Source organism: Vigna radiata, chromosome 10, assembly GCF_000741045.1.
Source record: "Vigna radiata var. radiata cultivar VC1973A chromosome 10, Vradiata_ver6, whole genome shotgun sequence".
Classification (NCBI taxonomy): domain Eukaryota; kingdom Viridiplantae; phylum Streptophyta; class Magnoliopsida; order Fabales; family Fabaceae; genus Vigna; species Vigna radiata.
The window spans coordinates 7,395,857-7,410,481 of NC_028360.1; the positions used below are offsets into that span (position 1 = coordinate 7,395,857).

Genomic DNA, 14,625 nt, shown 5'->3' on the forward strand with positions numbered 1-14,625 from the left:
CTTAACAAACCCATATATATATATATATATATATATATATATATATATATATATATATATATATATATATATATATATATATATATATATATATTCAGTAGAATGGAAAATGGAAAGGCTAAGAAAAAGATGACAAACAATCGATATATTTTTATATATATATACATATATTTATTCAGTAGAATGGAAAGGCTAAGGAAAAGATGACAAACAGTCGATATAAACTTTGTTTAATCTGAGCTCTTTCAAGGACGGAAAGTGATAGGAATTAGTTGCAAATCATATTTTCTACCAACGGATATTCCAAAGGCCTCAGTCATATCCAAATCTTCATTCTTAATTCCATTGGGAAGTTTCCAATCAAAATGATAGATTAACAATGCAAGAGGAAACTCAACAGTGGTCAAGCCAAATGTGAGGCCTGGGCACATTCTTCTTCCAGCACCAAATGGAATATACTCAAAATTATTGCCTTTGTAGTCAACACCACTTTCAATGAACCTCTCAGGATAAAACCTCTCTGCCTCAGTCCAATGATTTGGGTCTCTTCCAATGGCCCAAGCATTGATAATGATCTTGCTTTTCATTGGTATGTCATACCCTTTTATCTCACAAGCTTCTCCACACTCTCTTGGAAGTAGAAGAGGACCAGGAGGGTGCAGTCTCAATGTCTCTTTCACAACACATTTCAAATATTTTAGATTCTCCATGTCACTTTCATTAGCCTGTCCTTCTTTACCAAATACTTCTCTTACCTCAGCTTGTACCTTCTTCATTACTCTTGCATCTTTTATAATCTCTGCCATTGCCCATGTTATGGTTGTAGATGATGTCTCACTCCCCCCTCCATAGATATCCTAATTCAAATTCATCATATCATATTATTCATCTGAATTTTATAAGAAACACTTGCAGGAATACTATTATTCTTTGCAGTGGAAGAATAAGCAACAAAATTAAATGAAATTAGCCCAAACTATAATGAATTAGTTCAGTACAACTGGATAGCTTAGGACTTACTGTAAATTGGAGTGGTGTAAACTTAAACTTCATTATATTAAACTCTGTGCTTTCTATAAGCAAAACTAATTTCTGCTAACAAGGAGAAGCCTCTCAGTTTTTTTATCATTTTCTTTTCTTGTAAGTCTATAGATAAATTTATCTATATTCAACCTTAACCTATTCATTCTTATTTGGAATTGCTAGTGTGAAGTAGCAACTTAGTTTTTCTTCTTGTTTGTGTAGATAAATTTTCTAATCACAGTTTGGAAGTTAACTAGCACACAGCAGCAATTTAATAAAACTAAGCACTTAGGGAAAAGATCAGAATTGTTCATCACTTTCTACTATGAAAATAACATTGATGGGAGATGTAAATACTCTTACCAAAATCACCGCCTTGATACCATTGTCACTTAGGCCAAACTCCTCCTTCATGAGCACATCTACAAGATCATCCTCCACTTGTTCACCCTGGCATTTTGCAGCACTTAATTTAGCTTCTCTGTGATCATCCACGATGCTTTGCATTATCTGATCAGTTTGTTGATGATACTGTTCAATCTTGGACTTCAACCCTGAGATGTTCTGAAGCCATCCGGCAGAAGGGTACAAATCTCCCAAGTCAAAACCTCCAGCGACCTCTGTGGCTTTCCTAACAGCTGATATGAACTTTTGATGGTCCCTATACTTGCTTCCAAGGGCTGTCCTCGAAACAATTGTAGATATTGTTGTAAGGATTTCTTTGGTGAGATTGATGGGTGACCCTTCTCTTGAAGCAATGCTTTTGATGAATTTAGTGAGCTCTTCCTCTCTGATTGGCTGGAAAGATTGGACACGTTTCGAGCTTAATAACTCCAACGCACAAATCTTCCTTAGCTGTCTCCAATAATCACCATAAGGAGAAAAAGCAATCCCCATAGAATCATAAGACATTATCTTTGAAGCTAGTATTGGAGGCCTTGATGCAAAGATAAGATCATGGGTTTTTAACACTTCTTTAGCACACTCTGCAGATGAAACCACAATAGTACAAACCTCTCCAAGCTTCAGATGCATCAAGGGTCCATATTTTGCTGATAAATCTCTCAGTCTACGATGGGGAAGTGAGCCAACGAGGTTGTGTATGTTCCCTATGATTGGTAGCCTCCACGGCCCTGGTGGCAAATTTGGAGTTGAGGCAGATTTCTTTGTTATTATTTTGTGTGCAATAAACATAAAAATGAGAATGGATATGAAGTAGAAGGCTTGAAGATCCATGTGGAAATACAACTCAGATCAAGGTTTTTAGTTCTACCAAAGAAATTTTGTTTGTAATTCATATACAGATTGTGGAACCTTCATCGTCCATTATTATTGGGTATTGGTAATCTCTTGATTGCAATATACTTTGCATTTTGCTGATGTATTTGATTAATGAAACACCATTCAAAATGGGCAAGAATGTTAGCACAGCCAACAACTAGAAAACAGAAATATATTTCTATATACAAAATAGTGGTTGCAATAGTACATCAAGTGACATAACATTTGGTTTTAAGAACTCCTCAGCAAAATCATATGGCTTAAAAAATTGCAGAACCTGGGATCACTATTGTATTTTAGTGCAATCTTTCTCATATATTTTATGAAACTTGGATTTGACAACAAATAATTAAAAAAATTACACTGAATCATAATTACACTCAATACCCCTTACCTGACTGATACACATTGCATTCTATGTCCCTCAGAACTAAGAAAACGAAAAGCATGCATATGAAAAGTATGAGGTATTATTAGATATCTATGTCTGAACTTTCCACCTTTTCCATTCATTATCTGGCACAAAGCCTTCTACATTAACACATGTGAACAGAGGCATTTGGTAGTGAACTTTCCATCAATAGATCCTGTTGCACACATGATGTTATCTCTCAACATATTGCCTCCAACCAAAAGTTCATGAAGATCAGTGTAACATACGCCAGGCATGACAGTAATGAGGTGGGTGAATCGGTTACACTTAGTGGCCATGTGTTTGATGTTGCACCGAACGACAGATTGTCAATCCGAGAGGAAGGACCGAACGACAAAGAGTCAAGCCAAAAGGAAGGAAGGAGAATTTTGCACCGAACGACAGAGGACCATTGCACCGAATGGCAGAGGACCTTTGCACCAAACGGCAGAGAGGAAGGAAAGGAAATGCATAGAGGACCACGTGAGAGGAGGGAGAATATTAAATTGTGTGACTTCATTCTGGAATGAGTAACTTGTGGTATGGTCTCTTTCTCTGCAATTACCTTCTCTTTGATCATTCTTCTTTGATTTTCTGGGCCCTTTTCTGAAATTCCTTTATCCCTGCCTCTTTTATAGGAATGGCTTACATGATTGCTCTGCTATGACCTATGCGATTATGCTACATGCTACTGCCATTGTTATTTTTGTTAGTGCCAAGTGTTGCTTGTACTGAGACCCTAATATTTTACTAATAAAAATCCCCAATACTCTGTGTTCGTCCTTTATTATAAATAGCAATGTTACATTGGTGTTTTCATTGTAATCCATGGCTGAGAACACTAGACTGAAAGAACTCCAAACCGAGATTCATACGACGACCGATGATCTTCGTCGTCTAACTCCAACGGTGGAAAAACCTAAGACCACCAAAGATGAAAGAAATAAAAATCAAGACTTGACGATGGACGAGATCAAACTCGTGTTACAACAATTACTGCAAAACACCACACAGAACCTTGGAAGTCCTTAAAACTCAAATTCTATGGTCAGAGTTCATCTAATAACCTCGATTAATCCGATAAAGGATATTTCTCTCGGTTTCCCGCACTTTGATGGATCCACACTGGTGTTAGAATGGATTTTCAAAGCCGATAAGTTCTTCAACTACCACAACACACATGATGCATATCGTGTTCAAATAGCTTCTATGCATTTTGAGAAGGATGTTGTGTCGTGGTTCCAAATGTTGTAGAAGATTGAAGCAGTCACCACTTGGACAACATTGACTCGTGCCCTGAAATCTCAGTTTGGGCCCTCTCCCTATGATTGTCCAATGGCAGAGATGTTCAAACTTCAACAACAAGGATCAGTATCGAATTATTATATGAAATTTATGGCGCTTGCAAATAGATATGAGGGTTTAACTGAGGAAGCCATTTTCAACTGCTTCATTAATGGTTTAAATGTTGATATAAGAAGAGATGTGATTGCTTTGACTCCAACAACCCTATTACGAGCAGTAGCTTTAGCTAAACTATGTGAAGAGAAATACATACTAATAACCAAGCCTACACCTAATTACGCTAACCGATACACAAATTCTCCCAAATTAACCATTTCCTGGGTCCAAAACACTACCAAAAACACCATACCAGCTACAAAATCCTTTTTACCCTCATTGTTAACTAATCCGCCAGGACCACCATTAAGAAACCCAAATGTTAAAACAATAAGCCCAGCCGAAATGCAATTAAGAAGAGAGAAGGGCTTATGCTACTTTTGTGATGAGACATGTTACCTGAAAACGACACAACTACATCACATAAGAAGAATGATGGAAACTGATGTACTAGCTGAGGTATATAGTATGCAAATGGTACACCACGACACTCACATTTCTCCTTTGCTAGAACTCCCAGAGGACATAGAGTCAGAATTGGTGACTTTACTACACAATTATAGTATTGTCTTTAGCAGCCCCTGTGGATTACCTCCGCCAAGGAGTCATGTGCACTTTATTCCTTTGTTAGAAGGATCAAATCCAGTCAAAATGAAACCTTATAGATATCCACACAATCAAAAGGAAGAAATTGAAAAATTGGTTGAAAGAATGTTAAAAGAAGGTATTTTAGTCAAAAAAAAGATGGCATATGAAGGGTTTGTACTGATTATAGAGCAACGAATGTTATAACAATTAAGGACATCTTCCCAATTCCAACAGTGGATGAACTCATTGATGAGTTATATGGAGCTTGCTAGTTCTCCAAGATGGATTTACAGTCTAGTTACCACCAAATTTTATTGAAACTGAGGACAAACACAAAAGTGCATTCAGGACTCATCAAAGATTATATGAATGGTTGGTTATGCCATTTGGACTATCTAATGCGCCAACAACATTTCAAAGTATCATGAATAAAATCTTTAAGGGCTTATTGAGAAGATTTGTATTAGTTGTCTTTGATGATATATTGGCGTACAGCTCAAGTTGGAAGGACCATCTACACCATCTGGAAGTAGTGCTAAATATCCTAAAAAAGAACCAATTATTTGCTAAATTCTCCAAATGCACTTTTGGAGTACAATGGATAGGTTATCTAGGTCACACCTTGGCAGGAAATGGAATATCTATGGAGACTAAAACATTGGAGGCAGTAAAAAAACTGGCTGAAACCTTTAAACCTCAAGCAGTTGAGAGGATTTTTAGGATCAACTGGGTATTACAGAAGACTTGTCAAAAATTATGCCCAGATTGTTGCATCATTGACTGATTTATTAAAGAAAGATTCATTTAAGTGGAGTGAAGCAATAAATAAAGCTTTTGATGAATTGAAGATAGCCCTTGCTCCTGTTCTAGCAATTCCAAATTTTGTTGAACCATTTGTACCGGAAATGGATGCCTCAAGTTTGGGTATATGAGTTGTACTAAGTCAAAATAAGCATCCTACTGCTTATTTTTCAAAGAAACTATTAGTGAGGATGTAGAAGAAATCTGCATATACAAGAGAATTTTATGCTATAACTGAATCCTTGTCTAAATTCAGGCATTATCTACTTGGTCACAAGTTCATTATTAAAACAGATCAGAAGAGCTTGAAAGAATTACTAGAGTAGAAACTCCAAACCCCTGAACAACAACAATGGCTACCCAAATTTATAGGGTTTGATTTCACAATACAATATTCACCAGGGAAGGAGAATGTCCCTATGGATGCTTTATCTAGGAGCTTTGCAATGGCATGGTCAGAACCTCTAAATACCTGGCTGTAATCAGTAGTAGAAGAAACCAGAAAAGATGAAGAAATGATGAAAATTTTTTAGGAGTGTATAAACAACTCATGGAAGAAGGGTGACTATGCAGTACAGCAGGACATTTTGACTTGGAAAGGGAGAATTTTGCTGCCAAATAATGCAGAAATGATAACCAAGATCATAGGATAATTTCATGGCTCAAAAGTTGGAGGTCACACGGGCACTACAAGAACTATGGCAAGACTGAGTGCTCAATTTTTTTTTTTGGCCTAAAATGAGGAAAGATATAAAGAAGTTTGTGAAGGAATGCATTATTTGTCAACAAGCTAAGATCAACCAGTCATTACCTGCCGGATTGTTACAACCCCTACCTATTCCAAACTTGATTTGGGAAGACATTGCCATGGACTTCATTACTAACTTACAAATTTCGCAGGGCTACTCCAATATCATGGTGGTCATTGATAGACCGTCAAAGTTTGCACACTTCATTCCATTAAAACAAGGGTTCAATAGGAAAACGGTAGTGGAAGCTTTCATTCAAAATATTGTCAAACTATATGGATTTCCAAAATCCATTGTGTTTGATCGTGATAGGATCTTCATCAGCAACTTTTGGAAGTCATTATTCAAGTATCAAGGCACGACCTTAGCAATGAGCTCGGCGTATTATCCTCAATCCGACGGCCAAACTGAAAACTTAAATAAGACCTTGGAGATGTATCTCAGATGTTTTATCTTTAATCATCCCAAGAAATGGCTAGAGATGCTTCCATGGGCACAATTCTGGTATAATTCCTCTTTCCACCATAGTATTGATATGTCTCTCTACCAAGCTGTCTATGACAAGTTACCACCAAATATAATCAAGTATGAGCACACTAATACAGATCCTGTAGACCTGCAAGAGATCTTAAACAACTGTGATGTATTATTGAACAAATTGAAGGCTAAGCTCCACCATTCTTAGAATTATATGAAGGGACAGACAGATAAGAAGAGAAGAGATGTTTTCTTAGAGGTTGGGGATCATGCTTTGGTGAAATTAGAACCTTATAGGCAACAGTGAAGTGGAGAAGGAATCAAAAGTTGATCTAAAGGTACTATGGACCTTTTAAAGTTATTGAGAGGATCGGCAAGGTATCTTACAAACCCATACTTCCAGCTACAGCTAAATTACATCCGGTGTTCCACATTTTGGTGCTTAAGAAATTTCAAGGAGACCATAAACAACCATATTTTCCATTACCTCTCAATACTACTGAATTTGGACCAATCATATAACCTTATAAGATTCTCAATAAAAGAGTGGTTAACAGAAATGGAAGGGAAGTAACAGAAGTGTTGATACAATGAGATTTGTTTTATGAGGCGGACAACTCGTGGGAAAACATGGAAGAAGTAAAGAAAGCATATCCTCAGTTCAACCTTGAGGACAAGGTTGTTATTCAAGAGGGGAGTATTATACCACGCGCAACGCATGACAGTAATGAGGTGGGTGAATCGGTTGCACATAGTGGTTGCGTGTCTGACATTGCACCGAACGGTAGAGTCTCAAGCCGAGAGGAAGGATCGAACGACAGATTGTCAAGTCGAAAGGAAGGGAGGAGAATTTTGCATCGAACAGTAGAGGACCGCTGCACCGAGCGACAGAGGACCTTTTGCACCGAACGGTAGAGATGAAGGAAAGGAAATGCGTAAAGGAACACGTGAGATGAGGGAGAATATTAAATTGCATGACTTCATTTTGGAATGAGTAACTTGTGGTACGGTCTCTCTCTCTGCAATTACTTTCTCTCTGATCATTCTTGTCCTACTTTCTGAGCCTTTTTCTGAAATTCCTTTGTCCCTGCCTCTTTTTCAGGAATGGCTTACATCATTGCTTTGCTATGACCTATGCGATTATGCTAATGTCATTGCTATTTTTGTTAGTGTCAAGTGTTGCTTGTATTGAGACCCTAATATTTTACTAATAAAAATCCCCAATACTTTGCGTTCGTCTTTTATCATAAATAACACTGTTATAATCAGCTTCACCAGCTCAACCTTAGTGGCTATTAACTCATCCATTTGTTTGTTTTATGATAAAAGAGAAAGTAAAAGTATTAGAAGGTTGATAGAGGACAAGACAATAACTAAATCAACCTCTTCAGTTTCAAGGCACTGTGTTTGTTAATTGTCAGTACCTATCACTAAGAACAAAACTTTTAATGCATGAAAGGACTCATAATTAAGATATAGTGTGAAAAGACATGTACTTATGGAACTTTTTCTTTCATTATGATCTTTTCGGAGTTTATGTTTCTGTGTTAGGACCTATAAATTCCCCAGCTTAGTGGGATCCACGTTCAAGGCAGAGAATGTGTGACTCAGAAAGTGGAGGACAAGTGGCTGCAGCAGAATGGACCGTTCGGTCATATTTAAAGTGGGATTTCGAACTCTAGTGCCAGTTCTCTGCATGCAACCTTCTCTTCCAAATTTCCTGAATTCATTTTCTCCTCCTTATCTCTAGATTCCACCATCTTCTCTCTAAGAAATTTCATCTTCATCTTCTTCCGATCACAGTTCGGGCAATGTCTAAGTATTTCTGGTGACAAGAGCTTTCATCTGAACTAATCAAGTTGTTGTTTGAAGTGGGTAATTTAAGATTTCCCTTCGCCTTCTGAGGATTCATGTTTTTCTGATGCATGCAAGCGTTGTTTGGTTTGCATGTGTTCCCCAACTCATTCTCTGACGCTGTTCTCTGCCTTTGATTCTAAGATTGGTTTCTTTTCACCAATCAGAAGCTTGTAGGAAGTCTTAGAAATAGTTGTCGTTCGATACTACCGTGGAAATGTAGAAGATAGCTCTTGGATTCGAGGTAAGGGAAGCTTATATAATTTAGTTATGCTTATCTGTTTTGAATAGGTGGATGCTTGAATGATATTAGGTTGATGAATTGGTTGATATTGCGATGTTGCATGTTTGAATGATGGTGTTTGATGAATTGGTTTATCTGATGATATTGCATGTTTGTTTGAATGAATTAATGTTTGGTAAGTGATCAAGAACTGGGTAGAAATAGGGTTATTCTTAACTCTGCTAAATTCTGCAGAATTCTATAATTGTGACCGTGGGTCATTTAGGACCATTCGATTTTCCTTTAGTACGTACGGTCTTGACTGAATTCTCTTCCATTGGAGATTTCAGTTAATGATCGATCGATATTCTATTGGTTAATGTTGAGCGTTCGGTTCAGTAAGGTTATATTTATTTTCTTACAAGTTAGTTAGTCAAGATATTCAAAATAAGTTAAGTTAGTTTCATTGTTAGTTTTATCGTGTATAAAAAGAGTGCTAGGCATATTATTAATAATACTTCTTTAAATGAGTGTTTGGCCTTGTACTGACACTCGATCGGTCTGTGCTAACGCTCGACCTTTTGAAGAGAACTTCATCCTGTATAAAGTGTCCAGCCTAAGCTCTAATTGCTCGGCCAAAGCTTGAAAGTGTTCAGCCCAAGCTCAAGATGCTCGGCCTAAGGAATAGTATTATGTTTTAGTCTTTAGTAGTTGGCTAAATCTCCTTTGCGTTCGGTCTTAAACAGTATTTCGGCTCCAACTAGAGCTATTATGTTACTTGACCACTCGATCATAATTCCTGAGTAAAGGTTAGTCTTACCGTTCGGTCATATTCATAAGTTTACAGTGTTATTTTCTTAAATTCTTGATCTTGATTGAAATTGTTAATATATGATTCTGATTGTATTTGGAGTACATAAGTATGATGTGAAATTATGATGGAAAGAGTCATATGGTTGTGAAAGAGAATTCCAAGGAGGAATGACTCATGTGAAAGAGAATTCCAAGGAGGAATGTCTCATGATTGGTGATGGTTTGTTAAGTATGAATTGTGGTCAGTCTCTGCTGTTGTTCGTCCTGATATTCCATGATTACTCCTCCTCATATAGAGGAGGGTAACTCATGTGTGGGAATGGTAGGAGGTTCGCGACCATAAGACCAGGTGGTCGTTTTAGGATTGACCTTGGTTGGCAGCTGCTGAGTGTATCCCAGTTACTACACCATGCCGGGTGCTAGAACATTGAGCTACACAAATTCATACAATATGTTTGATTGATATTGGTTGGTAAAGTATGAACGTGGTCAGACATCGTTGTTGATTTTGATCTTGATATTCCGTGATTACTCCTCCTCATATAGAGGAGGGTAACTCATGTGTGGGAATGGCAGGAAGTCCGCAACCATAAAACCAGATGGTCGTTTTAGGACTAACCTCGGGTGGTAGCTGTTGAGTGTATCCCAGTTACTACACCACGCCGGGTGCTAGAAACGTCAAGCTACACGGTTCATACAGTCCGGACAGATTCAGAGTGGTCGGTTGTAATGTTTTATACATTCGGTTTATTATATGAGATGCTTTGTATGATGATTGCATGATTGGATATGTTGTTTTGCCTATACATTGTTATGTTTAAATTATATGTTTAAGTGAGTTAATTAAATTACATAAGCTTACCCTTATTTCCTATCTTGTCTTTCATCTCCCGTTCAGTTCTCTTTACTGTAATGATCATTTTATGAATGTGAGCAAAGAGCGTTGAAGACTCTTTGGAGGAAACCCTGTAGAGTGAGCAATTGGAAGATAGTGTAGGACCGTCCGGTCCATAGGCTAGGTTTTAATGTTGTGTGGACTACAAACCGTTCGGTCATTATATCCTTTTGGACGACCGTTTCGAGACTCTGTGTATCTTATTTTGTAAATATCGTCCGGTATTGACTTTGATATACATAAAAAATATCTGCTTATTAAGTAATGTCTCTGTCCGTGTACAACTTTAAATTCTATGAAGATTTCATATATCCCTTCTGTAAAGTAAGTTATTATTCACTGTTCTATCATATTATTATTGATAATCCCTTAATATATATAGTTTTTCAAACTATATTTATTGGGATGTTACACTATGATATGCTATGACTCTATCTCTATTGTTTTTGGAGTTTTTGTTTTTATGGAACTTTTTTTATTTCATTAAGTCAACCGCTAGTTGGAAAAAAAAAACACAGCAGATATTTGTATTTTTATGCAGTGTAATTCATATTCAAACACACTTAAGTAACATAATAATAAAATACAATGCTTCATGACTCTACGAACTATTACTGATCATGAAAATAATATAAAACTTAAAAGCATCTACTAAACATGACAGATTTTTATCTTCAGTTATTCAAAGATTAAAACTACTAAGATAGCATCAAAGTGCACGATCTCAACATCACCAAGGGTTTGTTGCTTAATGTGAAATTCATGAGACAGGCAAAGGAAGATAAGGAAAAGCAACCAAGAGCTGATCATGCTTTCTTCTAATTGTGATTCCAAAGTCTTCACTCATGTCCAATTCTCCACATATCATTCCACTTGGAAGTTTCCAATCAAAGTGATACAGCAACATTGCAAGGGCCAGTTCCATAACTCTGGATGCAAATGTGATTCCAGGGCATATCCTTCTTCCAGCTCCAAAAGGAATGTACTCAAAATTATTCCCTTTGTAGTCAATACTGCTGTCAATGAATCTCTCGGGATGAAACCTCACTGGTTCAGTCCAATAGTTTGAATCTCTTCCGATTGCCCAAGCATTGACTATGACCTTGCTTTTGGCAGGTATGTTATAGCCATGTATCTCACATGTTTGACCACATTCTCTTGGAAGCAAAAGAGGAACTGGAGGGTGTAATCTCAAGGTCTCTTTCACAACTAGTTTCAAATATTTGAGTTCATTGATGCAATTTTCATCAACCCTTCCTTTCATGTTGAATACCTTTCTAACTTCAGCTTGTGCTTTTTTCATTACTCTTGAATTCTTCATCATTTCAGCCATCGCCCAATCTATGGTTGTTGCTGATGTCTCACTTCCCCCTCCATAGATATCCTAATTCAAAATCATCATGTCATATTATTCATCTAAATTTTATAGGAAACACTTGCAGGAATACTATTATTCTTTGCAGTGGAAGAATAAGCAACAAAATTAAATGAAATTAGCCCAAACTATAATGAATTAGTTCAGTACAACTGGATAGCTTAGGACTTACTGTAAATTGGAGTGGTGTAAACTTAAACTTCATTATATTAAACTCTGTGCTTTCTATAAGCAAAACTAATTTCTGCTAACAAGGAGAAGCCTCTCAGTTTTTTTATCATTTTCTTTTCTTGTAAGTCTATAGATAAATTTATCTATATTCAACCTTAACCTATTCATTCTTATTTGGAATTGCTAGTGTGAAGTAGCAACTTAGTTTTTCTTCTTGTTTGTGTAGATAAATTTTCTAATCACAGTTTGGAAGTTAACTAGCACACAGCAGCAATTTAATAAAACTAAGCACTTAGGGAAAAGATCAGAATTGTTCATCACTTTCTACTATGAAAATAACATTGATGGGAGATGTAAATACTCTTACCAAAATCACCGCCTTGATACCATTGTCACTTAGGCCAAACTCCTCCTTCATGAGCACATCTACAAGATCATCCTCCACTTGTTCACCCTGGCATTTTGCAGCACTTAATTTAGCTTCTCTGTGATCATCCACGATGCTTTGCATTATCTGATCAGTTTGTTGATGATACTGTTCAATCTTGGACTTCAACCCTGAGATGTTCTGAAGCCATCCGGCAGAAGGGTACAAATCTCCCAAGTCAAAACCTCCAGCGACCTCTGTGGCTTTCCTAACAGCTGATATGAACTTTTGATGGTCCCTATACTTGCTTCCAAGGGCTGTCCTCGAAACAATTGTAGATATTGTTGTAAGGATTTCTTTGGTGAGATTGATGGGTGACCCTTCTCTTGAAGCAATGCTTTTGATGAATTTAGTGAGCTCTTCCTCTCTGATTGGCTGGAAAGATTGGACACGTTTCGAGCTTAATAACTCCAACGCACAAATCTTCCTTAGCTGTCTCCAATAATCACCATAAGGAGAAAAAGCAATCCCCATAGAATCATAAGACATTATCTTTGAAGCTAGTATTGGAGGCCTTGATGCAAAGATAAGATCATGGGTTTTTAACACTTCTTTAGCACACTCTGCAGATGAAACCACAATAGTACAAACCTCTCCAAGCTTCAGATGCATCAAGGGTCCATATTTTGCTGATAAATCTCTCAGTCTACGATGGGGAAGTGAGCCAACGAGGTTGTGTATGTTCCCTATGATTGGTAGCCTCCACGGCCCTGGTGGCAAATTTGGAGTTGAGGCAGATTTCTTGGTTATTATTTTGTGTGCAATAAACATAAAAATGAGAATGGATATGAAGTAGAAGGTTTGAAGATCCATGTGGAAATAAAACTCAGGTTAAGGTTTTTAGTTCTACCAAAGAAATTTTGTTTGCAATTCATATACAGATTGTGGAACCTTCGTCCATTATTGGGTATTAGTAATCTCTTGATTGCAATATACTCTGCATTTTGCTGATGTATTTGATTAATGAAACACCATTCAAAATGGACAAGAATGTTAGCACAGCCAACAACTAGAAACAGATATATATTTCCATATACAAAATTGTGGTTGCAATAGTACATCAAGTGACATACATTAGGTTTTAAAAACTCCTCAGCAAAATCATTTGGCTTAAAAAATTGCAGAACCTGGGATAACTATTGTATTTTAGTGCAATCTTTCTCATATATTTTATGAAACTTGGATTTGACAACAAATAATTTAAAAAATTACACTGAATCATAATTACACTCAATACCCCTTACCTGACTGATACACATTGCATCCTATGTCCCTCAGAACTAAGAAAACGAAAAGCATGAATATGAAAAGTATGAGGTATTATTAGACATCTATGTCTGAACTTTCCACCTTTTCCATTCATTATCTGGCACAGATCCTTCTACATTAACACATGTGAACAGAGGCATTTGGTAGTGAACTTTCCATTAATAGATCCTGTTCACACATGATGTTATCTCTCAGCATATTGCCTCCAACCAAAAGTTCATGAAGATCAGTGTAACATGCGCAAGGCATGATAGTAATGAGGTGGGTGAATCGGTTGCACATAGTGGTCGCGTGTTTGATGTTGCACCGAACAATAGAGTGTCAAGTCAAGGAAGGACCGAACGACAAAATGTCAAGCTGAAAGAAAGGAAGGAGAATTTTGCATCGGATGGTAGAGGACCGTTGCATCGAACGGAAGAGGACCATTGCACCCAACAACAGAAGACCTTTGCACCGAACGACAGAGAGGAAGGAAAGGAAATGCGTAGAGGAACACATGAGAGGAGGGAGAATATTAAATTGCGTGACTTCATTCTGGAATGAGTAACTTGTGGTATGGTTTCTCTCTCTGCAATTACCTTTTCTCATCATTCTTCTTTGATTTTTTGGGCCTTTTCTGAAATTCCTTTGTCTCTTCCTGTTTTTCAGGAAATGCTTACATCATTGCTCTACTATGACCTATGTGATTATGCTACTGCCATTGTTATTTTTGTTAGTGTCAAGTGTTGCTTGTACTAAGACCCTAATATTTTACTAATAAAAATCCCCAACTTATCTCCTTTTTCTTTTTTGTCTGATATCCTCCATATTTATGGAGATAGTCATAATTGAATTTAAAAAAGGAACATCTAATTCTTTTTCGGAAT

At 37.0% G+C, this 14,625-nt stretch overlaps 2 protein-coding genes across 3 annotated transcripts; both read right to left on the reverse strand.

The window, feature by feature from the left end:
* Positions 1 to 188: 188 nt before the first annotated feature.
* On the reverse strand, positions 189 to 3,476 carry LOC106775519 (cytochrome P450 71D9-like). 2 transcript variants are annotated; one of them, XM_022786873.1, is made up of 3 exons: positions 2,805 to 3,476; positions 1,387 to 2,156; positions 189 to 857 (listed from the first exon to the last, which is right to left on the reverse strand). In XM_022786873.1, exons 1-3 carry the CDS (start codon positions 2,815 to 2,817, stop codon positions 246 to 248), a joined length of 1,395 nt encoding a protein of 464 aa, XP_022642594.1. In that variant the 5' UTR covers positions 2,818 to 3,476; the 3' UTR covers positions 189 to 245. The 2 variants fall into 2 exon arrangements, with proteins under 2 accessions (XP_022642594.1, XP_014518147.1); XM_014662661.2 differs by lacking the exon at positions 2,805 to 3,476 and having other exon boundaries at positions 1,387 to 2,328.
* A 7,801-nt stretch (positions 3,477 to 11,277) lies between these two features.
* On the reverse strand, positions 11,278 to 13,303 carry LOC106774745 (cytochrome P450 71D9-like). Its single transcript, XM_014661784.1, has 2 exons — positions 12,431 to 13,303; positions 11,278 to 11,901 (listed from the first exon to the last, which is right to left on the reverse strand). The coding sequence occupies exons 1-2, from the start codon at positions 13,301 to 13,303 to the stop codon at positions 11,278 to 11,280; spliced, it is 1,497 nt and encodes a 498-aa protein (XP_014517270.1).
* Between the last annotated feature and the right edge of the window lie 1,322 nt (positions 13,304 to 14,625).

Bases quoted from the DNA above. Each gene is read 5' to 3' on its own strand.
- LOC106775519 (XM_014662661.2), bottom strand. From the start codon at position 2,259: ATGGATCTTCAAGCCTTCTACTTCATATCCATTCTCATTTTTATGTTT. The intron at 858-1,386 runs GTAAGAGTATTT...AATTTGAATTAG, and splicing joins GTATCAAGGCGGTGATTTTG to GATATCTATGGAGGGGGGAG.
- LOC106774745 (XM_014661784.1), bottom strand. From the start codon at position 13,303: ATGGATCTTCAAACCTTCTACTTCATATCCATTCTCATTTTTATGTTT. The intron at 11,902-12,430 runs GTAAGAGTATTT...ATTTTGAATTAG, and splicing joins GTATCAAGGCGGTGATTTTG to GATATCTATGGAGGGGGAAG.